Source organism: Solea senegalensis, linkage group LG19 (assembly GCF_019176455.1).
Source record: "Solea senegalensis isolate Sse05_10M linkage group LG19, IFAPA_SoseM_1, whole genome shotgun sequence".
NCBI lineage: Eukaryota > Metazoa > Chordata > Actinopteri > Pleuronectiformes > Soleidae > Solea > Solea senegalensis.
In genome coordinates this window covers 16,228,928-16,256,782 of record NC_058038.1, presented here as the reverse complement: position 1 = coordinate 16,256,782, position 27,855 = coordinate 16,228,928, and the positions used below count along the sequence as shown (strand labels likewise).

The following is a 27,855-nucleotide window of genomic DNA, read 5'->3' as shown; positions in this document are numbered from 1 at the left end:
TGCTGTACCTCCAACCCTCCCCCCGTATCAGAGGAGTAGAAACAACAAGCCGCCATTTTGTTTGTGCGGAAAAGACCGTCAGAAACAGGAGGAGATAACCGAGAGAAGGAGCGACTCCGGCGACCAAAGTCAGCCGCTCCAGGAACAGTCGGGGGAGGAAAGAACTGCCAAATTTTTGTCCGTGATATCAAGCGAGCGAAAGCATCACAACACGATAAGACGGCAGTGGTGGGAAAACCGACTGGGTGATATTTATTTATATATATAAATATATATATATATATATGTATACATATATATGCATGCATGAGAAGTAAATACTCCGAAAAATCCAAGGAAGGGGGTGTTTTGCGGAGCGGAGACGGAGAGGGGAGGCGGAAGAGAGCGACACATTACGACGAGGAGAGACCTGCGAAAAAAGGGAGAAAACACCAACATGAAAAATCATTATGTGTCCGTCGCGGAGGAAGGAAAGAGTCCGCATAGACAATTATATAAATAAATTGCTGCCGGGCAGAAGGGAGAGGTGGAAAGAAAGACTGGTTTAAAGAGAAGGGGGGAAATTGCCAGGATCAACGCGAAGGGGGGCAATCTCCATCACAAAGAGTCAATGAGAGGATTTTTGTCTGCCCAAAAATATCTTATGGGGGTGTCAACATCATTGTGCCGATCTAAACCTTTCCGCTTCCGAAATCATCTTTTTTCAGTGACCCACCGTCAAATGTTTCGCCTGTCGCCGTGCTGTGCTCCTATTTTTTGTTGAGAGCTTTCGGTTTCTCGTCTCTTGCATGGTCAAGACATCCCATTGCAGTGAATGACAAGTGTGTATACTTCTATATTTTGGGGGAATTTTTGTATGCCTGGCGAGAAATGGAGAGGAACCTCTTCAAGAGCACAAGATAAGTAACCCAACAGATTACACATAAAACTAATTGGATAAATCTGGCTGCCGTCCGATTGGTATTGAGCGCTGTGATTTTCTTCAGAAACCACATTACCCAGGAAGAAAGTGTGCATCAGAAATTGACTGCACAAGAGTAGTTATTTCTGTTGAAATTTCTCAATATTTCAACCTTTGCTACCCCGCTGACTGAAAGAGGCATATTCGCTCAAAGGGGGATGCAACAACCAAATGTGCAATACGAGTCTCTACTTTATGACCCAGTGCCTTGCATGGTCAAACACATGCACATGCAAAAGAAAGCCAATGTGCAGTAGAGTATTTGCAAGACTTCTGTGTTTCCATATCTGCAGAACTGTCGTCCTATTTATTAAGCTACCGTTTAACCAGTGCACATTATTCTTTCACAGTGTTGCACTTGAGAGTGCCACTTACACCCGAACTGTATTTTGAATCTATTGCTGGCAGACTGCCTTTTTCATTTAGAGACGTAAAGGGATCTGTGGCGTTAATATCCCTGAGGTGTTTGGTTAGATGAGAGAAAACGATTATCTCAAAACTGCTGCATGAGAAATCGGCATCCAGAAGTTAACAAGGGGGCTGCTCTCTGACCTGAGTTTTTGGATCACAGTTGCCAATTCGTACTCACACAGAGTTAGTCTTCTGGGTTGTTTGAGGCGAGAAGTACAGGCTCTCTCCGCCGACTATGGCGGGCAGGACTGAGTGCACAACGGAGGACAGATCTTGGGACAGTTTTGTGTCGTAGAAGAGGCTACATGAGGTTGTCAGTGGGTCGCACGCTTGCCTTTTTGCCGACTCCACCTTCCCACCTCCTCCTCTTCAAATCTGTGAAGAAACAATCTCCGTCAGGGGAGGGGGATTGATATCTGCAGAGAGGAATAAACTGAGAGGGAGAACTGTGAGGGAAGGAGTCCAGCACCGCTGTCTTCTCCCCTACCGTCCCCAAGCGGTGGGGGAACGATTTCTTAAGGACTCAAGGAGACGCAAATAAGGGAGATAGATTTGTCCGCCGTGGATCTACGGCATTTTTTTTAATTCGTCAAAAATATGGCTGATAATGTCCTGGAGTCCGGCCCGCCTTCAGCCAAGAGGCCCAAGCTGTCCTCTCCAGCTCTTTCTGTGTCTGCAAGTGATGGAAACGGTAAATATGTTTGCATGCATTCTTGTTTGAAAAGAAAACACAAAGTAGCATGTAGTGTTACTGCATGAAGTAGTCGCAACCAGGAGTAACCCCATACTTGCACAGCAACTTAGTTGGTCTGAAACATGCCCCTTAATTCATGCATTTTCTATGTGACTATAAATTCGAAGTTAGGCTAAAACGGACATTCTGGTATATGTTCATTCTTTCTAATTAAATTCTTTAAAAGAAAAGACAATGTGTTGTTGGCGGTAGGCGCAGTTGTGTTTTGATGTGTTAGCCTCAACAGGCTAACTAGCTCCGAACTACAACATTCATCCCCCAAACAATGGAAGAGTCGAGTCACCCCAATTTACTTCAAGTTCCCTAGCTCCACCAAAAGTTGTTTATTTGGAAGCATTAGATTGTTTACACATAAATTGCCAGTATCCATTAATATTTTGCAATTAAAGGGTAAAACTGCTCTTTCTAAAACGGCTTTAGGAGAAAGTAACGGAGCAAGCTAGCTAAGTAGCTAGTTAACCCACCAGACCGGCTCAGCTGTGCACGGTAGCTGGTTAGCAACGGAAATGAGCGACATTTAGCTAAACCTTGTTGGTCACCCGAGCGACCTTAATTCTAGTTTATACTTGCCAATTCTTTATGTATTTTTGTTTTTTAGAATAGTATGGGGGCATGCGTTTCGTCTACTTGGCGTGTTGTTAACAGTTATACTCCGTTTCAGTGAGCTGCTGTTCACCAACTAGCCATTGTTCGACTACTTCAATGGAGTTACGCTAACTGCTGTTTTATCTAGCTGAAGATGAGGCTGTGTGTGAATTTTAACTGCGCTTCTGAGTTAACGTGTGCGAGCATATGGTCACCGATACTGAAACGTTTGCTCCTACGTCTGTTGATTTGTAACGTTTTACTTTTTAGTGACGGTACTACCGACGAAGCACATTCTTATTCATCCATTGTTTGACTCTGCACGGCGACAGTGCGCTGCACTTTTAGCAGTTTACGTGTGCAAATATTGCAACACTTAACACAGGCACATAACTTAAAACACGTCGACTTGTGAATTGAAGCGAAACCAAGTGAAGGCAAGTTTATTTATACAGCACAACTCAACGAGGCATTTTAAGGTATTTTACAATAAAAAAGAAAGAGAAATGCAGCAGCAGCAAAGGCAACATTAAGGGCATTTTATTTAAATGCAGTTGCAAACAGGTAGGTTTTCATGCTAATTTTAAAAGAATGTTTTCATTTAGGAGACTTGTACTATTCTGGGATTGAAGTTGAGTTGAAGGCAGATTGATTGCCCATGTTTAGTCCTGGTTCTGGGGACACAGAGCAAACCTGACCCAGGTGACCTTAGTGGCCTGGATGGTTCATAGTGAGCAAGCAGGTCATAATGCTCAGTCAATATACAGGATGTTTATTTGACAATGTCCCACTATTAAACATACGCTTCAACAGTTGTTCCTTACAATACTTCAGATTTGCACAGCCATGGACTGGCCAGATGCTCAAATTCAGCACATTTTAAACTTCATGTGTCACGTATGACTCCATCCAATAGCTGTACTTTTGATATAGTGAGACAGGGAATAAAAGATGACATTAGATTCATACCTGCACTATTGAAACACTGGTATATCTTCTAAACAGTAGCAGTTGGAGAGTCATCATTAACATGTATGTAAATGTGCAGTTTACTCGAGACCATCTGAGGCGAATAACTTGATCGGTTACATTCAGACTATTGTCAAATTAGTGCACACAATGCAAGTCGAAACCATCAGCTCCATGCAATGTTATTTCTCTATATTTTGTAATCTAAAGCACTGTTTAGATCTTGATTTGCCCAGTGACATTCCCATGCTGCACATAAGAAGTGATCTGTTCTATGTCCAGACAAATTGAGGCAAAAGAAACATTGTGCTAGTAAAGTGAGAAGAAGCAGCCACACAAAATGTTCACTGATGAATTCCACTGCTAATATATGGTGGGAATAATGCTTCTTGCACTGCAGCTATATATACACACAGGTTCCTTCAGTCATATCTGATGGTATCTATTGACAAAGCCTTTTTTCAGATGCAGAAAGCAGCATACAATTATGTTAAATCACTACTGTTCATGACAAAACAGAGGCAAAATCATAACCACATAACCTGCAGTTAACTTTTGGTAGTTTTGGGGGTGTTAAGATTTACATTTCTCCCCTGTCTCTAGATTTTGGTTCATTCTTCGACCTGGAGCAAGACCTCCCAGATGAGCTCATCAATTCCTCAGACCTAGGTCTGACCAACGGAGGGGATTCCAGCCAACTCCATACCAGTCTTGGAGGTGTCGGAGGAGGGATTGGTGTGGTAGGTGGACAGGATGCAGCTGCAAAGCACAAGCAGCTGTCAGAACTCTTGCGTGCTGGGACACCAGGACAGCAGGGTGGCCCAACTTCCAACAGTACAGCACCTGGGCCTTCCATGGGGATGATGGGTGTTTCCTCTGGTGGACCTCAAGGCATGCCCCCCCAGGGCCAGCAGCAGCAACCAGGATTAATGCATCAGGTTGGCATGGTTGGAGGAGTGGCAGCTCTCAGTCGGGCAGCTGCCATGATGGGTAATCAGAAGGGCAACACTGGACAGCAGGGGCTGATGGGGGGGCAAGTGATGAATGGTTCGCCAAGAATGGGTTACCCTAGCAATGCAGGCATGGGTAATGGTGGTAACCTTTTGGCGGAAACCTTACAGCAGCAGCAGGGCGGTCAGCCAATGGGACCTGGTGGTCAAGCAGGAATGAGACCTCAGCAACCTGGAGCACTGAACAAAGTAAGCACACTCGGCAGGTCCAGCTGATTCAAGAATCTCGCTTTTCAATAGCAGCTTTATTATAACAATTTTTTAGGAATTAAATGTTTTCAAATTAGGATAAACCTTTCTCCATACTTTGTACATATTTGTTTTATTCACACTGCCTTGCCCTCGATTTTGTTAATACTAAAACAAGGTTTTTTTTTCACATCCATACCTGATCCCACGTTCTGTTATATCCCATTTACTATCCTACCTGAAGACTGTGCAGGCAATGGCGTTTTGTTTGCAGTTACAAATGTTGGGCTGTGAGTAGACAACTGCATACTAGTCTATGCATATAGTCTTGGTCATTGGTTGACAATGCGATGCCAACATTGGCAGACTGGCCAACACATCAACACTGTTGACTTTTGAAATGCTAACCCAAACAAAATGTGGTTTTGATGGGCTACTGAATCATATCATTGAATAATCAAGTTAAAATTTCTCAGAGAGTCAAGAGTCTTTTAAAAATAACCAGTGTAAAATATTATTCAGCCTGGTTTGTTACTCGGGTTCAGTTAAGGCAGGAAAGGAATACAAATATTTATTATATACGAAAAGTTGCTGAGATTTGGGTTTGATTTTGTGAATTGTACTTTGAGGATTTTGGCATGAAAGTCATAAGTCATCTTCTCAGTTTAATGAAGGTGTAGAATTATTGTAGTTCTCCAGAGCAGGTGTATGGTTATGAGCTGAATGCTCAGGCATGCTGAAGCCCTATTTTCTCACTTCTCATTTTTGTTGCCCCTAAAGTGTAAAGGTTTCTTTACACTACATCTGACTAATGTAGCTAATAATATATTTTTTTTTTACTTAAAGCTAGGGCTGGGTGATACGTATAAAATGTTTCAATCTATCAATTATTTTCATATGATAGTTTTCAGATAATTACAGATTATGGTTAGCGTCTTAGTGAACATTAAAGAACCAAAACATTATATGGCAATTATAATGTCTCAAAGTGAGTACAGTGCAGTGCAATGCAGTGCATTGTATTGCATAGCATAGATTTATGGTGAATATTTTTTATATCCCACATAAAAGCAATAAAACCATGCAGTGTAGCTGGATCATATGTAGCTTTGTTTTCATGTAAGATTACATTCTAAATGCTTAAATGTTTACATATCTGTGAACTTGGTGCTTAAATCCTCCTTTTAATGATGTGATACTCTTCTTCCTTTCCTGCTTTGGTCTCCTGTGACTCTGTCCTCCTTACTGATTCTCATCCAATTGTCTCTCACCTGCTTCTGTCTTCCCCTCTTTATGTTTTCCCAGATGAATATGATGGCTAATGCGGGCCCCTATGGTGGTCCGTATGGTCAGTCCACTGGCCAGGGGCTGCCTGGAGCAGGGCTGGGCCCACAGCTTCAGAATAAGGCAGGTCTGCCCAACAATATGGTTGCTCAGTTCAACATGGACAAGAAGGTGCCACCGGGTCAAGGCATGCCTGGAATGGTAGGATGCATATTTTTTTCTATACATTCTGTAGCTTTTGTAGAATGATTAGATGTTACTATAGATTTACTTTGCATTTTAACTGTGACACTTTTAACTTTGAAATTGTTTTGCACAGTTGTTTCATTGTAGAGCTGTTTGTAGTACTCATGCTTGCTCTGAGCTCTCACAAATACAGTATATCAAACAGTTCATCACAGACTATTGGCAGCTCCAGGAGAAAACCTGCTACATGACAGTATATTCTGCACTGTTTGTTGTTGTGTAGTTTTGCGTTAATTATTTTGTTATTAAATGGATAATTATGTACATCCCCAGTATTTTTATGTGGGAATGTCATAGGATTCCTTTTGGGTATACACTTCAGTTTAAAGACTACTTAGCTGGAAATGGTGTGTCTAAGTGTGTGTGTGAGAGAGATAGAATGGAACAGGCAGAGAAACCAGTTTCTCTACTAAAAAAAGCATGAAAAGATGTAAACAATGTGCAAAATAACATTATTATACCATGTATCCTCATCACTGTCACATGTCATTCTCTCTCTGTATATGATGTACCAAGACATGTTTTTGGATTTTAATTTTATGTCGCACTTTTCCTTCCTTATGTCTGACATGGTGCTGCTCTGTGATTACAGTGTTAATAACCTGATTAGTTCTCTTATACCACTCGGTGCATTTATATGACATTAGGACGGCACGAAGACTCGGAATGGTGCTCAACATGCTATCAACTAGCCGCTAGCTAAACCTGAATCCACCTAATTCGAACAAGCTGAAAGGGGTCATATCACCACCGAGCGTACTGGAGAAGGAAGGAAACACCTCAGTGTATAAATCAATAACCCACTAGTGCCTGTATACTGGTAGTAGTCCAATTGCACTTAGGAGTTGAACTACAACCACGGCTGGATGTAACTGTGTGGAAATGCAGAAAACTTGTGTTTTACAGACAGAATCTTTAGAAGAAGTAATTATCTATTCTAAACTATTATTAAGTATTTATCAAACTGAAAGAAAATATAAGTTTGTGCCATTGAAGTCAGTGTGACTCTCTGTGTGAACACTTGTCAAACAAAGCTCACCAAGAAAACATTAAACATTATTTTTTGTGTGTAATTCCTGCCTGAGGAGTTAAGGGAGGTGATGGGCTTTGGTCTGTATCACATTCTTGAGCCATTACTTTATTTAAAGTGTTTTTCAGTTTAGATGATTCCATTTGTAATTTTTTTGTATGTTACTACAACAACATGCAAGTGCATTTTTACCCTATAACTACCCTATACGACTACCCAATAATTTACTAGTCGCTAAATTATCAGGGCTTACAGTTATTTTAGATTAAAGAGGCCATAGCATGGTCCTATCTCACTGATATGTAAGATATGGAGGTGTACTTACAAACATGAAGTCGGTTTTATGGTAAAAACCTCCTAGTCGCAACAAACAAGCCAATGCAAACATCTCACCACTGACACTCTTGTCAGCGGCGCTGTTTCAGACCAAAACCACACCAGCAGAACATTGGCCAGCCAACGAGAGCTTTCCCACTGTCTTGTGATTGTCCAGTTACCTGGATGTGACGTAATTGGTACAGCTCTGCTAGCAATTATCAAAACATTGAGCAATTCCCGACCCCGGGAATTGCTCCCGACCCCTCGCCGTAATCCCTTTTGCATTTGATCCGAAGTTTGACCCAGAGTCAAAAGACACTGTGACAAGTGAACCACCTCCATGCTGCAGGATGCCTGTAGCTTGGATAACGTTGTGGTTACCGAGATGATAAACACAGATAGATGCAAATGAAACACAAGCGAACGCGTGTAGCTTAGCCTGTAGCCGACTATCGCTAATGCTAAACGACAGAACAAGCACACAAAGATAGTTTTAGTTTGTAAATATTGTAATATACGTATTGTTGGCACTGCTCCTTCCTTTAGGTGAAGTTTGGTGCTGTGTCCTGCTTTGTATTGCCCAAATTTTGTGTAACAATTCTATGAAGTGGTTGCCGCATACATGGAGGTATTTGGGAAATGTAGCAGGGATATTCCCATCAAATATGAAAGATATCCACTGAGCTTTTCTTTGCTCATTGGTGGGGAGCTTGTAGAGTGTCTGGTATTATTTATCACAACCCAGAACAGAGCAAACACTCGCTGAACCTTTTTTCAACATGTTCTCAACCGATACGCTCACTTAAAACGAGAGTAGTTCTTCTACGGTTGAAATTACTTCACCGGATGTGCCCGTACTCTAGTGCCCAGACTAGGAGGCGCTGCTGTTTACAGGAGTGGTGAGATTTGCCAGTGACGTAATTAGTCAACAGAATTGCCTTGCCGCTTCGTAGAGCTCAGCAAAACAATAAAACCCTGCGCTCTCAGCAGTGGCTGAACTGATTGTTATGGACTTTTAGGGCTTCATAGATGAGGTAATGACGCAGATACACACCCAAATGCAGCGTTAATTGGCACTTCCGGGCTATGGCCCTTTAATTCATTGATCTCTAAGAGGATGAAGCCTGAACTGACTCGTCATGTAGGAAGGGGGAACATCATTGACATGGTTGCTTTTCATAAAGTTTTATTCTAGCTTAAATCATAATTACAATAACCACATTTACCTCAGGGAAATTAATTTTCAAGTGTATTTAGCTCATTTCAAGCCTCACTTAAATTTCAGACACCAATGATGGTCTGTAAACCCTAGTGATGGAAGAGGAACAATTCATGACTTGGATGTAAAATATTACGCCAATGTTTTCTTTATAGCCAATGGTATGATCAGTCATCTGCTGATTACCAGCATCAATGGGCAGCATAGCGTAGTTCCTTTATAGGCTTGAGTAATATTTTGTGTATTGCTATTTGGCTTTAATCAACCACAGGCTTGGATCTATTGTTTTCAACAGAAAGCAACTTCATTCTTTATATGGTCCTACTGTTTTTAATTTTCAGCATTGTCACCAGCATTTTGAAACAGACCGTTTACTTCGCAGTGCAGTTTTTGAATGTTGTTTCGTCTACTTTTAATTAGTGCGGGGCAGTACACTGGTTCATACTATTGCAAAAAATGTTAATTTAATTGTTTCTTAATGCTCACCTGTACCTCCTCTTTGTCACCAGCCGTCTCAGCAGCCTGGAGCAGTTGGTTGTGTATCTGTCAGTGGAGCAACAGCTGTGGGAGGGGCGCAGGTTGGGCTTAGCGCTTTAGGGACAGGTCCCGGCACAGCGCCCCCTACTGCAGACCCAGAGAAGAGGAAGTTGATTCAACAACAGCTGGTCCTCTTGCTCCATGCACACAAATGCCAGCGGCGTGAGCAAGCCAACGGTGAAGTGCGACAGTGCAACCTGCCGCACTGCCGCACCATGAAAAATGTACTCAACCATATGACTCATTGTCAGGCTGGCAAGTCCTGCCAGGGTGAGTCTGTTGAATTATCCCGATTTGCTGGTTTTATGGTTTATGGTGTTGGAATGTGTCCATGCAAATTATGTTTTCATGTAGATTTTGCCCCATTTCATTTGCCTCCTAGTTGTTCTCTCTTTAGGTAGCACTGTTACAATGTTACAATATCATATGGACATAGATTAATTTAACAGAATGACTCATACAATTCCCTCTTCTTTTCACTCTTAATTTTTCTGTGTGGCTCTCATTTCTTATCTCATTATTTGTCTTCCCTTTGTACCTACCTATCATATCCTCTTTTTTCACTTCTCTTCTCTTTTTGTAAACACTTTTCGTTTTCTCTTCCAGTCGCACACTGTGCCTCATCCAGACAGATCATCTCTCATTGGAAGAATTGCACACGACATGACTGCCCTGTATGCTTGCCACTGAAAAATGCTGGCGATAAGAGGAACCAGCAACGTGAGTGCTTCTTACTACTTTTGAGCTGTATACACTTGCTGGCACAGAAATATTAAACGTGAGCCATCGTGAAATTCTTAATCTTGTAATTCTGAATCTTGTAAATGTCCATTAAAATACATTACACTAGGTTGAATTCACAAATAACCTCTTCCCCTTTCTTGAACAGCTCTTCTCAACAGTGCAGCAGTGGGTTTGGTAAACTCTCTAGGATCCGGTGTGCCTGGTGGACAGTCAAACACTCCAAACCTCAACCCTGCCAACCAGATTGACCCGAGCTCAATAGAAAGGGCCTATGCAGCTCTAGGTCTTACTTACCAGGGCAACCAGATGCCACAGCAGCAACAACAGTCCAACATGCCAAACCAGGGGATGCAGGGGCAACCTGGGATGAGAAATCTAAACATGGGTTCGTTTTTAAATGCCACCGTGCATGTCAGAGTATACATATGTAATGTATGTACTGTGCATTGATGTGACGTTATTTCTTGATCATGTGCATACATTATCAGGGTATTACAGCAGCTATACCACAATAATGATGTATATCCAACTGTTAAACTCTGTTCCTCTAGGTGGAAACTCTATGGGAGTGAATGGTGGAGTAGGTGTGCATCCTCCGAACCAGCAATCGACCCTACTGCCAGACGCCATGTTGCACAACATGAATGCTCAGAGGTACAACTGGGGTTCATTTGTCATGTTTATTTACATGATGTTCTGTATTGGCTTAAGTATTAATCCCTGTACCTTTTTCTGTCTGTCGTTTCCGCTCAGTTTGATGAACGATAGTTTGGGGAACCTGGGCTCGATGCCCACAGCAACTCCGCCCTCTGTTGCAGGCATGAGGAAGTCCTGGCATGAAGACATCACACAGGACCTCCGCAACCACCTTGTACACAAGCTGTAAGTCTGCTCTGCCACCCCCAAAAAACCCAAACAAACTTGCAATGCGTATGAGCTAGTTAATTTGATTATTAGATCCTTTTTAGTGCTGAATATAAACTGGTTGTCTTTGTTTGCCTGTCTGTGCGTGTGTGAGTAGTGTGCAGGCCATTTTCCCCACTCCTGACCCGGCTGCACTGAAGGATCGGCGGATGGAGAATCTGGTGGCATACGCTCGTAAAGTAGAAGGGGATATGTACGAGTCAGCCAACAGCAGGGTAAGAACCCTCCAGTGGTAGAACAATGATACAACACAACTAAGAGTTTTATGCTCTGTTGAGTTATAGCCTTTGACTTTATCCTTCATTTGTGCTACATCACCTTCTAGGCAGAGTACTACCACCTGCTAGCGGAGAAGATCTACAAAATCCAAAAAGAGTTGGAAGAAAAGAGGAGGACGAGGCTCCAAAAGCAGGGCATGATGCCAGGGCAACAAGGAATAGTTTCTCCAGGTTTTCCACAAGGGCCTCCCAGCATGGGACAGCCACCCATGGCCCCAGGGCAACCTCCAAGTAAGTAAACGTATAGTTAACTTTTTTACCTCCTCCCACACTTCTCTGTGTACATAGACACAGTTGAAACACGATGCTAAACCTTTTAAAGGTGTAAGAATTTGTGACCTCTAATGTTGAGAGAGCAGACTGTTACTAACAGGGAAACTCCTCTTCTATCTCATCATTCAAATATCATTTAGTCATTTTTTTGTACTCTTGGACAAGATTCTGTAACTGTTACTGTAACTTGTCAGATGGTCCTCATGCTGATCTGTCCATGGTCCGACCAGCTGGACCCAATCAGATGGTCAACCGGATGCAGAACCCTGCAGGTATGTCTAATAAATGACACCATATGTAAAGGCACATTGCATGAACAGATTTGGTACAACTTTAATACAAATGAAAATTGAATTAAAGTTCTAATTGTTTGTAAAACTGTATCTTCAGAACTGCTTACAACATATGTTCATATGATGTGTATTTTATTGTTGGCCTTTGTTCTCTTTGCTTTAACTCTCATTTCTGTCTTCCTTTTAGGAATGAATCAGTTTAATCAGATGATGATGCAGTCCATGGGTCAGAGGTCAACCCCTCCTCTTCCGCTTAGCACCCCAGTGAACCAGGTTGGTATTCCTGTTGCTTCTGTCATATTTATACAAATACATCCAAAAGGTTAAAACAATGGTGTTGCTTCTGTAAATGACTGTTCTATGATGTTGATTATTAATCATTATTAGTATCATTATAATATGTAAATTATTATATATATTTAACGGCTCTGTGTTTGGGAGTATACATATTTCAATTGTGAGATTGTAAGATATTTAATTAAAGAAAAAATAAGGGTTCTGACATCAATTGAATAATCGAACAATCACTAGATAAATCATTTAAAATGTTATGGTTCGGGACAGCCTTAGCTGTAGCACTGTTGTATTTACCTTAGATACTTCATATATCTCTTGATGTCTTGTTTGCAGATGGCTATGGGTACAACCAGAATGGGGCAGCCGAATGCTTCACAGATACAGAACCAGTACCTTCCCCCAGGCCAGTTCCCTGGGTCCAGTCCTGGACTTGGTTCTGGTCCTGTTGGCATGAACCAACCAGGGCCACCGCCTGCAGTGCCACAGGTGAGGATGGCGTAACCGTACATAAAGACCAGAACGTGGGTCTTTGGAAATGTACCATATTGTACGTTGTACATGAAATTTATAATGTCTGTCTGGACATGGACAAAAACTCTTAATAAAGAATTGACTGTCAGTGATAATCCTGTATAGTTGTTCAAATGTTTTCATGATTTTGTACATAATTCATGACCGCTGCAAGAGGAGAATTACTTCATCTGCTGTGTCCTGAAAGTTTAAGTCTAGGTTTCTAAGAGACTGGTTAGAAATAGTGGTGTGTTCCAGGTTTGTAGGTCACTCGAAGCTATGTTGTCTTTTCTTTCTCATACTCAGTGGAGTGATATTTTATAAAATGAATTGTGTTTGTTGGCAATAATCGAACCATACCTCTTCTAACCTCTAAAGCAGAACCAGATGTCAACGCCACCTTCCGTCCCAGTTAGCAGTCCTGCAGCACAGTCTGCCTCTTCTGGTCCTGGATCTGCAGGCCCTATGGGGCCTGGTAGTTGCAGTGGTGCTGGGCCTCTACCCAGTCTGCCTCCATCCTCCACGTCCACCCAGCCCAACAATTACCCTCACTGCCCATCAATCCGTACAAACTCCCCATCACCAGCACGCAGCTTGACGCCACAACCCCATCAAACACCCCCAACGTTACCTCGTTCTCAGACCCCACAGCCACAAACACCTAGCACACCTCAGCTGCCTCCTCCTCCACATCAACAGCAGCAGCAGCAGCAGCAGCAGCAACAGCAGCAAGCAACAACAACAGCAGCAGCAGCAGCAACAACAACAGCAGCAGCAGCACAACAACAACAACAGCAACAACAACAACAACAACAACAGCAACAGCAAAGTTCACAGCAGACGGTGAACTCTGAGAAGACCAGTCAGCCTCCTCAGCAAACGCTAGGGAGCGTGGCTTCCTCAGGCCCACAAGCAAATCAGGCTTCTTCAGTGCCTAACCAGAATGCTCATGTACCACTGCAGCTGCCTCAGACCCCAGTGAGTAGATCCCTCTGCTTTCATGACTTTACTAAACCTTTCCAAGGGTGCTTATGTAGGATGCAGCTTTTCTGATTGCTTGGTATTTGTAATCCCTGTCAAGCCTATTTTCTTCCTGTCAACTCGTTACTCGAATGGAAAAGGTTTGCAGAATTTAGTAAAAGGAAATAACTTTACTATAAAGTAGATATGTGAAATATGTCCTTCGAATGTATGGCAAACTAGTGAAGAGTGAGTATGGGAACTCAGCAATAAGCATATGGGTGCAGTTAGTAGATTTTATTTTGCCCAACTTCTAAACCATATGCAATCTCTGTCTTATAACTCAGCAATCTCCAAAGCCCTCACTGACAGGAGATTGTCAGGTGTCCTCCCCAGCCTCAATCAACAGCAGCACTGATGCGAGCTCCCAGCCTGCACCAGCAGATGGCCCTGCTCCCTGCCAGGAAGATGTTAAAATGGAGGTGAAGAAGCACGAGGAGGAAGATGAAGGGACTGACACACAGGTAGAGAGCAATGGGAAGATGGGAAAAGGTCAACCTGACGTGAAGACGGAAGTGAAACCTGAGGCAAGACATTTAAATGATTTGATTTTAAGTTTAAGGTCTCATAGACAGCTTTACACTTTTTCAAGTTGATTAGAAATTGATATACTGACATTTGAATCTTAACAGATAAAGAAAGAGAAGCTGTTGGCAGAGGGGTGTAAAGGCGAGCCCATGGACACATCTTCATCCTTGGTGTCATCATCAGTAGCAACGGTTGAAGACAAGAAGCCTGATGTGAAAAAAGAGCCCAAAGAGGAAGAGGAGGGGTCAGGGTCAACGGCCAACATCAGCTCCCCAGCCAGTGCTCAGAGCAAGAAGAAAGGTAACTTCTAAATCTTCATACTGCTGGTTTAACATCTACCATTGTTTGCACATTGGTTGTTGGGCAGACTTCACAGTGAAATGTAATTAGCATTACTGAAGTAGAAAAATGGAAAAGTATAGATTATCTTAAACTGCTTCAAAGTTCATTAGTTTTTCAAAGACAGATTCAGCTGTTAAGCCTATTATCCAAAGTCGAGTGAGTCGTCAATATTATTATTGACAAGACATTTGGTATGAATTTAATCAAGTTTAAATTAGTGAGTGTCAGATTCATGTGTCCAAAGTGACCTAATTTTATTTCTCTCCAATGTCTTCCTTTGGTTGTTAATTGCTCCACCTTTTACAGTTTTTAAGCCGGAGGAGCTGCGTCAGGCTCTGATGCCGACCCTGGAAGCTTTGTACCGGCAGGACCCTGAGTCCCTTCCCTTCCGTCAGCCGGTGGACCCCCAGTTACTGGGAATACCCGTACGTATTCGAACTAGTAACAAAACTAACCTGGTAAGGGACTGCACTGGCTGCCATTTTGCTTCAACTCCTCTTAAAACGTAGTTTTTTTTTTTTAAATGGTTTTCTTTTTCATATTTCATATTTTTCTTGCTTTGTCATCAGAAGTTCATACATCTGCTTAAATTTTGTTTAACCATATAGATGATTTTTCTCCCCATTGCATGACAGAAGTTAAGAAAATGAGATAATGAGAAAATTAGATCTAAGAGTGTGAATGTGTTTGTATGTGTGCGTTTGTTCCTCTTTTCTGAAACTTCTTGTCATTTGTAAATCAAAGCAATGACTCTTACGAACATTTGCCTTTACTTTGGTTAATACTAATGCTGTAAATGCAAACATTTTGACATAAATTGTCAAAAATCTGCACTGACAGCTTTCTTTGTAGGACATTTTACCTAGCTACCTTGTTGCAGTCAGAAAACAAACCTGAGATGATAATGAAATCCCGTCAAATTCATAAGGAAGAAGGACAACAGTTCATGAGCCAATTGCTTTTATTTATCACTTTAATATGTTTAACTTTTGCCTTTTGTTTTTACATTTTAGCGTTAATTTAAATTCCATTTTTTGTAGTTTTCATCTTTGTGTTCCATTTCTAGCTTTCTAGTTCAGTTCCTCACCAGTAGTAGTAGTAGTAGTGATGTGTCAGTGTTCAGGTGGGCAGTGTGTCGGAGATTGGACAGTACATTTTACCCTCAATGAATCCATGAAGTGGGGAAAAGAGAACTTGATTAGACTAAATATTCACTGTCATATAAGCATAAAATAAAATGGGTCTGACAGTTCCCAACTTTACTTTATATTGGTGCTAAGAGCAGTAATGAGTGAGCAGCAGCGTAATTGGCTACCCTGTCTTTCAGGAACCTCCACATTCAAGTGATGCAACTCTGTATATGATGCCATTTTCACATAAACTTACCCACACACTGGTGGGATTAATCAATGGCATTTTGTTGTGATATCTCTTAGGCTTCATAGGTTGATATGACAACATGCATCACTTGCTTGCTCATGTGAGTGGGTCCATTCAGAGATGAGGGTCTGTTTCCCTAATTCGTGTTGCCATGGTGACACTGAGATGGACCGTGCTCATTGAGACTCACACCTTGAATCTCTAAAAAAGCCTTTCTTTTCCTCGCCCTTTTCTCTTGTTGTTTTGATAAGAGGCAGAGGGATGACAACTGCGACTGAAAAACAACTTGGGGGGGCTCTTCTGTCCCCCTCACATTTGCTTCACCTCAATACTGTTGGCTTTAACTCCGTCATCATATTGTTGCTCATGCTGCTGCCGTTGTTAATGCCAGACAATATGTTGCTAAAAACAGTGAATTTGTCTGCCTGTTGCTGTTGCCACTGCTCTGTTTTTCTTGGTTTTGCACCCAGATCACTAGGCCTAAAAGCTTTGTTTGCTTTCAAGCCTCAGCAGACATGCATTCCCTTGCCTCAAACATATTCATCGCGATCTGACAAAATTAGCAAATGTACTTTTAAAGATATGGTAAATGATTGATAATGAATTACAAGGCTGGGCTTTACTTTCACTATGATGCCATAAAATGAACAGGACAGGCTTGTGATGGCCACTGGGTCCTGGCTGTTAAAATGCAGAGTGTAAATGTAGGGTGCAAAGCAGAGAGCTGGAGGGCAGAAGTTGTCATGTCTCTCTGTTTGCACGTGAACCTTCTTCTCTGCAGTGCTCAACAACATTGTTCCCCTGCACCCTCTTCTCTCCCTACTCTGGTCCCACCTGGTCAACTGCGACGACTTCATCATACCTGACGGCCATGATGCTGCTGATACATCCCTCTCTATTTCTCTTCCTCTTCCTGCGGACGGCCAAACCGTTCCACCATCTTGCTGCTCTTTCTTCTTTCCTTCCCCTCTCAACTATCCCTTGATCTGTTACTTGAATCCTGATTCCCCGCCACTCCACACCAGGACTACTTTGACATTGTGAAGAACCCCATGGATCTGTCGACCATCAAGCGGAAACTGGACACTGGACAGTATCAGGAGCCATGGCAATATGTCGAGGATATCTGGCTGATGTTCAACAACGCTTGGCTCTACAACCGCAAGACTTCCCGTGTGTACAAGTACTGCTCCAAACTGGCTGAGGTCTTTGAGTCAGAGATTGACCCCGTAATGCAGGGCCTGGGATACTGCTGTGGGAGGAAGGTGAGGATTTTTTTGCTCATTGTCCTTCATGAAGTCAGTGTGGGTTGACATTGTACTCTTATAGAATCTTGCCTCATTTAGGGTTTTTGGTAGAGCTGGGCAATTAATCAATTTCATTAATTTGAATTAATGGCTTAGGGTGATTAGTTTTTAATGAAAATCGATTGTTCTTTAACTTCATCCACCATGGGCATTTCTAGTTCATAGTGGTGCAACAATACAGTCCATCCCCCACAGAGACACTAACAAGATGGCAGCAAACACTGTTTTCAATGGCAGGGCCTGCCATTTTGTCTGCAAGCATGTAAACCAGTGTTTGGTTTAACCTAAGGGGAAATTCAAATTTAACCCTGTTTTGAGTAAGTTCCATCATGTTCAAAGTGTGTGGGTTTTTTTAAGATGGGGAAAAAAAGGAAAAAAATCCATCTTGCCAATATCACACCAATCCCGAGTATCATTTAGACTCATAGTAATAGTGTGACATTTGGAGAAGTCCACTTCTTGCCTTTCTGAATAAGAAAAGACTGAAAACGAGGTAAACAGGTGTTTGGTTTGTGTACTAAATTAAGCTAGATAGCTGCTGGTTGCAAGCTTATATTTGATAACAATTGTCCACATTCTATTCTAGAAGTGTTTTGGAATTGTGAACTTGGTGGAGTCTTTGTATGAGAAATGTATTTTATTCACTTCATGTCCAGTTTTCGTCAGATGGCTGTATTGTAAACCACTTTTTCTTTTTGTTTCTTTTCTCGTTGTAGTTTGAGTTTTCCCCTCAAACTCTATGCTGCTATGGAAAACAGTTATGCACCATCCAGCGAGACGCCGCTTACTTTAGCTATCAGAACAGGTAAGGGCTTTTGTAACATTGGATCACAAGCATGCACAGGTGACAGTAAAACAGTATTCACAAACTATTATTTAAATGCATACGTTTTGCAGTCAGTTAGATCAGTTTGGGAGTGTCTACAGCATAGCATCAATTAATCAGTTCAATCACAGATGAGTTTAAATTGGGCTTCAAATGGTTCCCCTGGCACCATGTTTTTTTTTCCATAGTTCACCATTTCAAATATCATTTTCACTGTGTTGTCATTTATAAAGTGGGCTCCAGCTATTCTGTGTTGCACCGTTGTTTCACTTCAAGTAGATTTACATACTCACCTCCAGGGTGTTATATTATATATTTGAGGTATTGTATATTTGAGGTGGGCAGGTATCCATGCTCACCGCCAGAAGAAAAGTTCCCACTTTATAAATGAACTGAAAGGATGATTTGGGTCTCTGTTGCTTTACCATTATTTTTTCCTCATCCACCCTTTCATGTTTGGAGACTCACTCCCCTCCTTCACAGCTCCTAGTGGTCTCTCATGTTGCTGTAATGTTGTTGTTGTTGTTTACCACTGGACGTGTGACGCTAATCTTTGCTTTGCCTTGGCTCTCTGTCCTCTGTTGGTTGTCGTTTACATTCTGTTCGTCCCTCCCTCCCTCTTCCGTGTCCTCTCTGTCTTTTTGTCTCTCCATTGTCTCTGTCTGACCTGTAACGATTTATTTCACGCTTTTTTAATATTCATTTTGACCTCCCCCTTCCCCATCTCCCCTCTCCCCCTTCCCTTCTCCCCTTCTCTCCCTCCTTTTTAACGCTTGTGATGTCTGCATTGGCCTGCTTTGGTGTGACCAATCATCCACTCCAAAATTTACGCGCAAAATCACAAACACGCGCCCACACAAAAACCCTGCATCACGATTGGCTGCTACCGCCTGGCGACGACCTACCTTGCCCTCTGCCTCCTCCTGTGTGTCCGCCCCTGGCCTGTCCTGCCCTGCCCTGATTGGCGGCCGCTTCTCCGTGCCCTCTCTGTGATTGGCTGTGCTGATGGCGAATGGTGTAGTTCACCAAAATATGGGCTTCTTGCTGACAGGTACCACTTCTGTGAGAAGTGTTTCAACGAAATCCAGGGCGAGAGCGTTTCCCTAGGGGACGACCCCTCTCAGCCTCAGACGTGAGTATTCACCCTCTCCCTCTCATACATAGCTCTTTCATATTTATAGTTTATCAAGTAATGCTGATCCAGATGAGCAAAATAGATTGACACAAGCATCATAACTCCTTAACATCTCCATTTATTTTCACTTTATAGCTTTCTTTAACGTCAGGAAAAAATATATACTTCATCTAACAGTATAACAAACTCATATAGCATATATTACCTTCTAGGTACTGAGTGCCATAAAATGTCAATTAATAAGATCAAGCTCAGTATTTAAAAGTAAAACACTTCTTTCTTGAACTTGAGTGACATTGGATCATAAAAGTCATATAAGACAGACTTTATTAAGTAAAATTAGAGAATCAGCCATAGCATGTATGGGTCATGTTAAAAAAACACTTGATGCTACAGTTCCCATAATGCAACTTGGTTGCCTGTCGTTAAATCCTCATTCATTCAAACGCTGCATTTCCATGTTGTTAACCAGAGTCAACGTAAACCAGAGGATATCAGGACATTATGTAATTGTTTCAGTAGTTATCTTACTACTAAAACAATAGTACTGATTGAAATAAATAAAGGTTAATATTGGAAAAAAAACAAACTTTGGGACTTCCCCATAAATATATATAGTTATTTTTTTCAAGCAAAGCAATCATTTTACATCAAATTCAGAGATTGTTCTATCGTAAAGGTAGCATACACAGATGATTCAGTATTACAATGCATTGTGATCTTATGTTTAGCCGGTTGGTATATTTTTGAATTTCTGTGTGTTTCCTGACATTTGTAGACAGGATTTTGCACATTCTGTGTAGTATTGCGCGGCTTTGCGATGCATCGGTTACAATAATTTGTTTTCTGTTATTTCCCACAGTTCAATCAACAAAGAGCAGTTCCAACGAAAGAAGAACGACACCCTTGATCCTGAGTTGTATGTTGCATTTTTTTTAATTTAAAATTATTTATAAATGATCTAAAACATTATTATATTTTCCAACATTTTGGCTCTTATTAAGCAACTGTTCAGCTCTTATAGAAGTACAAAAATGGTGAAATTCAACTTTATTTATCGAGTATGTATTAACCTTTGTCTTCCCTTTGCTTAGGCTTGTGGAATGTACTGACTGTGGTCGTAAAATGCACCAGATCTGTGTCCTGCATCATGATACCATATGGCCTTTAGGGTGAGCCTGCGATCATACATAAACTCTGTGCATTTTGTTCCTACCTTTTATTTCTTCCTGAAGCTTTAGAATCAGTAAATGTACTGGAAAATATTTAGTAATTATATTTTTTTGTGTAGCTGTGACTGGGCTGTTTTAAGTAAACCTTTAAAGATCACATACAAAGTCCTAGTTTGGTAAAAGGTTTGACATATGAAATGTCTTGTACTTTGGAGTATTGATTTATTGCATGAACATTAGAAATGCATGCCAGAATGGCTGCAACAGATGCACATGCAACAAATGAAGTTTTTGAAGTTCGATCTCCCTTTATGTGTGGTCTGTTAGTAATGAAATGATTTGAGTCATTGTAGTTGTTTGAAGACAGGAAGACAAACATTATAAGGCTAAACTGTCTATTCATAAATGATATGCTTTTAGGACTGCAACTGTTAATTGATTTCAAAATTAATCACAAACTATTTTGATCATTGACTTATATAATTTTCTAGCTTCTTAAATGTGAATATGTTCTGCTTTCTTTGTTACATATAGTAAAAAATAAATAAATAAATAAAACTGAACACAGCCATTTGAGAACATCATTATGTTGAGGTTTGGGAAATGCAGTTCAACATTTTATGGACCAAAGAACTACTCGATTAATGATTAAATGATATTGAGAAAAAGATATTTGTTGCAGCCCTAGATTCTTTATGTGACAGAGCTGATGTTAATGTGAATGTAACCGTAACCGTTTCCTCCTTCACCACAGTTTTGTCTGTGACAGCTGCCTCAAAAAGGCAAATAAGACGCGGAAAGAGAACAAATACGCAGCCAAAAGTAAGTGGACCCTTTTCTACCAGTGAGACAACTTTTCATCTCATGTTCCTTACAAACACTTTGCATGCAGTATTAGTAATGAACAGGTTCGCAGAATATTCACATACGTGATTTGTACGCCTTAGCTCAGATTTAAAAACATATTTGGGAGACGTCTGCCTGTGAACAGATTTGTTTTCTTTTCTTCTCTACATAATCAACATAACCTATCTTGCTCCTTTTGGTGAAAAAAAGTCAGTGCCAATCAGAGGAAAAAAACATAAATAGACTAATGAGATTGATGAAGTGTTGAAAGATTACATTTATAACCTTCTTCTGTTCTATTACAGTTGTGTTTAATTATGACATCACATCAGTGCGTTAAAATGAAAAAATATATCGGAATAATTTACAAAATGAATGCTCCTTTTCTGTTTTTCTGCAGGGCTTCCCCATACCAAGTTGGGGGTATATTTGGAGACACGAGTGAACGACTACCTCAAGCGACAGAACAACCCCGAATCTGGCGATGTCACCATTCGAGTGGTTCACGTTTCAGATAGGGTGGTGGAGGTCAAGCCAGGCATGAAGTCCAGGTAGGAGGTTAAACCTGCTGCTGCAGGTGAAGTACGACTGGACACATTTAGAACTTCTTTATGTCATCAAATACCATACACCAGCGGACCACTTCATCAAAAACCACACATAACCACGTAATCTTATTAAGAGCTTTTCTGTGGTTTTCTGCATCACAAGTTCATCAATGATGTTTTTGTTTTCCTCCAGATTTGTGGATAGTGGTGAGATGTCGGAGTCCTTCCCATACAGAATGAAAGCCTTGTTTGCGTTTGAGGACATTGACGGAGCAGACGTGTGCTTTTTTGGCATGCACGTTCAAGAGTATGGCTCAGACTGCCCGCCTCCTAACCAGAGACGAGTGTACATCTCCTACCTGGACAGCGTGCACTTCTTTAAACCCCGACACCTCAGGACTGCCGTCTACCATGAGATCCTGTTAGGCTACCTGGAGTATGTCAAGAGGATGGGGTAAGAGAAACATTTACATCTTCTCAAATATCTCAAATTCTCAAAAACCTTATTAAAGACCTGGATGAGATTAACTTTGCAGTGTATAGTATATTCCTTAGTCTTTGTGGTGACGAGGTGGATACAGAACATTATCACTTTCATGAGAAGTGGTACACAATTGGGGGAAAAAAAGCATATCACTTTACAATAACCTCAATGACTACATGTCTCCCTGTCTAGGTTTACCACGGGTCATATCTGGGCCTGTCCACCCAGTGAAGGGGATGATTACATCTTCCACTGTCATCCAGCTGACCAGAAGATACCCAAGCCAAAACGCCTGCAGGAGTGGTACAGGAAGATGCTGGACAAGGCTGTTTCTGAGCGCATTGTCCATGATTACAAGGTGAGACATTAATATACCAATAATATTCACTGTCGATACTGTACATGCTCCAAGTCTGTAAATAATATATTACTTGAGAAAACGACAACAAAGTGCTTTCATAAAGGCCTCTCTCTTCCTGGAGCACTCACTCATGCACATGCTTGAAAAATACTGTTGTGTATCGTGAAACTGCTGAAACCTTGATACAAATTTTTGGTCATACTGCCCAGGACTACACAATCATGAAAACTGGGCATATGCCACCTGCCAAATGTGATATAAAACATTTTGGTTATATTATCGGTTTGTTTTATTTGGTGGTACAGAAGCTAAAAATGCTGATAATCATCTCTTTTTACCTTAGGATGTCTTCAAGCAGGCAACAGAGGACCGGCTCACCAGTGCAAAGGAGCTGCCATATTTTGAGGGTGACTTCTGGCCCAACGTACTGGAGGAGAGCATCAAGGAGCTGGAGCAGGAGGAAGAGGAGCGGAAGAGGGAAGAGAACAGTACCTCCAGTGAGAGCACTGATGTGAGTAGAGAAGACTTTTGTTTGTCTCAAAAAAGAATATTGGTCACATCAGTTCTTTTGGTCTGATATGTTTTCTTAAACACACACACACACACACACAGGCCACAAAAGGAGACAGCAAAAATGCCAAAAAGAAGAACAATAAGAAGACGAGCAAGAACAAGAGCAGCTTGAGCCGAGCCAATAAGAAGAAACCAGGGATGCCCAGTGTTTCCAATGACCTTTCTCAGAAACTCTACGCTACCATGGAGAAACATAAGGAGGTATGTAGGGGTTTTAGTTATAAATGAATAAATTATAAACTGAGGAGGAATGTATCTACAGGAATGAAATGTTCTGATTTGAGAAGCTTATGTTGACAAATGGCCAGGATGGTAAAAGTCTGATTTATGTTAAAGGCAAGTTTACTAGAAGCCTTTTTGTGGTAGTTTACAGCTGATCTTTATTGTTATTCCCAGGTCTTTTTTGTCATCCGCCTCATTGCCTGCCCCTCTGCCAACTCCCTGCCCCCCATCACTGACCCGGACCCGCTAATGGCCTGTGACCTGATGGATGGCCGCGATGCCTTCCTGACTCTGGCCAGAGACAAGCACCTGGAGTTCAGCTCTCTCAGGAGGTCCCTGTGGAGTTCCATGTGTATGTTGGTGGAGCTGCACAACCAGAGCCAGGACCGCTTTGTCTACACCTGTAACGAGTGTAAACACCATGTGGAAACCCGCTTTCACTGCACCGTCTGTGAGGTGAGAAATGAGAATTGCTGAAATCTTCCTCTTAACATGACTAAGGATCAGTGACTCTTTTAAAGTGATGTGTTTCATCTTCAAACCTTGTACATGCTGTACTGTTAGTGAGATAGTTCCTCATATCCATTTCCATCTTATTTATGTGTTTCCGACAGCACCTTAAACAATAGTTATTTGGCTGGTGTTTGTTGTTATATCATATTTTAATTCTTCCAGCGCTTGTATTCATGTTTATTTCCCCGTCTTTCCCTTCTACTTTCAGGACTATGACTTGTGCATCACCTGCTACAACACTAAAGGCCATGAACACAAAATGGATAAGCTGGGGCTTGGGCTGGATGACGATAGCAACAATCAGTCAGCAGCAGCTACCCAGAGCCCCGGAGATTCCCGCCGCTTGAGCATCCAGAGATGCATCCAGTCGCTGGTCCATGCATGTCAGTGCCGCAACGCCAACTGCTCTCTACCTTCATGCCAGAAGATGAAGCGTGTCGTTCAGCACACAAAAGGCTGCAAGCGCAAGACGAATGGTGGCTGCCCCATCTGCAAGCAGCTCATCGCTCTATGTTGCTACCATGCTAAACACTGTCAGGAGAACAAATGCCCTGTCCCATTCTGTCTGAACATCAAGCAGAAGCTGCGACAGCAGCAGCTCCAGCACAGACTCCAGCAGGCTCAGATGTTGAGGAGAAGAATGGCTAGCATGCAGAGGGTGGGACAGGCAGCTGGAGGGCCACCTGGTGGACCTATGGTAGGACTTCCATCACCGGGGAACAATGGTACCACGGCACCAAGTACCCCAACATCAGTGGGAACCCAACCCCCAACTCCCCAGACCCCCACGCAGACTATGCCACCAGTCCCACAACAGGTAATGGGTTCAGGTCCTGGTGTCCAGCAACAGCAGCAGCCAGGTGGGATTCCCCCACAAAGTGGCATGCCTCCTCAGCACAGCCTTCACCAATTTCAGCAGATGGTAGGTGGAGGTGGTGGGGCTGGGGGCAAAATGAACTCTCCCCAACATCAGCAGCAGATGCTTCCTCAGATCCAGCAGCAGCAGCAGCAGCAGCAAAGCATGGCAGCTCAACAACTCCAACAGCACCCCAACAATTTGCCTCCATATGCCAGCAGACCCCCAGGCTCCTCCCCAATCCATCAATCCCAGGGCAAACCAGTTCTTGGCTCTGCAACACCTCCACAGCAGCAGCCTGGCGGCCGTGTCACGCCTGGAGGTGTTGGGGGTCAGCAACCTCCTGGTCAGCCACAGGGGCAGCCTCTGCTTCCACAGCAGCAGCCAACATCTGGACCTCCAGCAGCAGCTGTAGAAATCGCCATGAAGATCCAACAGGTAGCTGATGCTCAGAGAAAGATGGCTCTGCAAAGACAAGCTGCACAGGCAGCTGCAGGAATGATCCCTCCCCACCCACATCATCAGCAGGGTCAAGGCCAACAGATAGGCATGGGACATCCAGGGTCAGTAGGGTTGGTTGGACCTCAGGGGATCCCATCACAGACCGCAACAGTGGCAGCTGTGCGGGCCCACATAGATCAACAGCAAAGTGCTCCACAAGGGATGATGGTTAGTCCTGGTGGCCCCATGCAGCAACAACCCCCTCAGCAGGGTAACATGCCCCAGGGCCAGCTCCCCACTCAGGTGCAGATTCAACAACAGAGGATGGGCGCATCTCTTCCAAACCCTCAACAGCAGCAACAGCAGTGGGCAGGCCAGGGTATGCCACCCCAGCAGAGACAAGCTATGTTAAACCATCAGGCCATGATGGCGGCTCAGCAACAGCAGCAGCAGCAGCAGCAGCAGCAACAGCAACAACAACAACAACAGCAGCAGCAAATTCAACAACAACAGCAACAGCAAATTCAACAACAACAGCAGCAGCAGCAAGGTGGGGGTGCAGGTATCCCAGGTGGAGCTGTTCCTGGAGCTGCCGGTATTCCAGGAGCTGGTGCTGCTGGTGGTAACATCCCTCAGGCAGCTCTACAGGACCTGCTACGGACCCTACGCTCGCCTAGCTCACCACACCAACAGCAGCAAGTCCTCAACATCTTGCGCTCTAATCCACAGCTCATGGCTGCTTTTATTAAGCAGAGGGCCTCAAAGTACAAGGGGGTTCAGGGGGCTCCCGGTGGACCTGGTGGTGTTCCAGGAGGTCCGGGTCCCACTGGAGGTCCTGTTGGTAATGTAATGGCAGGTGGGGGCCCACAGGTGAATATGAATTCTGCAGGTTCTGGTCAGCCAGGGATGCACATTGGGGGTCAGGGAGGAACTAATGTCAACATGGCCACTATGGCTCAGCTGCAGCAAGTACAGCAGCAACAGCTACAACAACAACAACAACAACAGCAGCAGCAACAGCTTCAGCAGCAGCAACAGCTTCAGCAGCAGCAACATCTTCAGCAGCAGCAACAGCTTCAGCAGCAGCTTCAACAACAACAACAACAGCAGCAGCACAACAACAACAGCAGCAACAGTTACAACAGCAGCAGAGACCAATGCTCACTGGTTTACAGCAGCAACAAGTGGCAGCTCTCCAGCAGCAACAACAACAACAACAACAGCAGCAGCAAGGGGGAGGAAGAGGAATGCAGGGCCAAGGGCCGCAGATGGGAAATCTCAACACTACCCAGTTTAGAGAGATGCTCATGAGACGGCATCTCCAGCAACAGCAACAGCAGCAGCAACAACAACAAATGGGAGTAAATCATGGTCAGTTTCAGCAGCCACAACCACCACAGGGACAGGGCTACATGGCACAGCCCGGGATGCAGCCCCCTACAGTGGGAGGCCCATCTGGTGGTCCACCTCAGCAGCCCAGTGGTCCCCCAGGCCAGCAGGGGCAAGGTTACCCAGGATCAGTGGCTCAGCAGCAGGCCACAGTTGCACTGCAGCACAGGCTGCAACACCAGCACCATCTCCAGATGCAGCAGCAAAATGCCATGGCTGGCCTGCAAGGGGGAGACACAGGGCCCGGAGGGGGTGGTGGTGGAGGTCCCCAGCAGCCACCTCAGGGCCCTCAACCCACTCAAGGTGGCCCCCCACCTCCGTCCTCTCAGGCCCTGCTCCAACAGGCCCTGCACCAGAGGTTGCTCCAGCAGCAGCAGCAACAGCAGCAGCAGCAGCAGCACCTGGGCCCCGGCAGCTCACCAGCCCAGCACAGCAACCCTATGAGTCCTCAGCAGCCACAGCAGATGGCGCAGTCCCCACACCTGCAGGGCCAGACACTGTCCACATCGCTCGCCAACCAGGTGCGATCCCCACAGCCTTCTCCTAGACCGCAGTCCCAGCCGCCGCACTCTAGCCCATCCCCGCGCATGCAGCCACAGCCTTCCCCACATCACATCTCACCTCAGATGCAGTCAGGTTCCCCACACCCGGGCCACCTGAGCCAGCACCACCCAGGAATGGGAGTCCCTCCACAACAACAGCAACAGCCAACGACCCAGCAGCAACAGAACTCTATGGAGCAGTTTGGGTCAGACCAGAGTGCTATGCTATCTCAGCTGAGTGGCATGGCTGGTCTCCATGGGCCAGGGGGCAGTGGTCAGGACCAACTGGGCCAGAATATGAATCACAACCCTTTAGACATCATGTAGGAATTCTACCAATGTGTCAAACTGAGCTGAGATGCTCGGTGATTCTCCGCACAAACTGCACTCACCCAGGACAGTGTTATTGTTTTTACTTAGCCTTTCTTTTTTATACTATTATTAAATGTTATTTAAAATGTTTTCAATAAAGATGCATTGAACTGAACTTCCTATGGGAGATGAACAATAAATCAGTCGTTAAATAAATTAGAATAAA

General features: G+C 43.4%; 1 protein-coding gene across 1 annotated transcript; it reads left to right on the top strand.

The window, feature by feature from the left end:
- Window positions 1-26: 26 nt before the first annotated feature.
- Window positions 27-27,845, top strand: ep300b (E1A binding protein p300 b). The gene is given in 32 exon segments (XM_044051768.1): window positions 27-2,063; window positions 4,284-4,879; window positions 6,185-6,364; window positions 9,486-9,783; window positions 10,120-10,233; window positions 10,403-10,642; window positions 10,809-10,911; window positions 11,011-11,139; window positions 11,279-11,396; window positions 11,507-11,690; window positions 11,927-12,004; window positions 12,213-12,298; window positions 12,656-12,808; window positions 13,211-13,564; window positions 13,628-13,810; window positions 14,140-14,379; window positions 14,485-14,680; window positions 15,029-15,147; window positions 17,128-17,367; window positions 18,126-18,214; window positions 19,287-19,367; window positions 20,233-20,289; window positions 20,465-20,542; window positions 21,297-21,364; window positions 21,789-21,939; window positions 22,130-22,390; window positions 22,613-22,778; window positions 23,125-23,292; window positions 23,394-23,555; window positions 23,751-24,032; window positions 24,298-26,499; window positions 26,502-27,845. Coding segments are annotated over 32 exon segments (8,613 nt in total). The 5' UTR covers window positions 27-1,969; the 3' UTR covers window positions 27,645-27,845.
- Window positions 27,846-27,855: the final 10 nt, after the last annotated feature.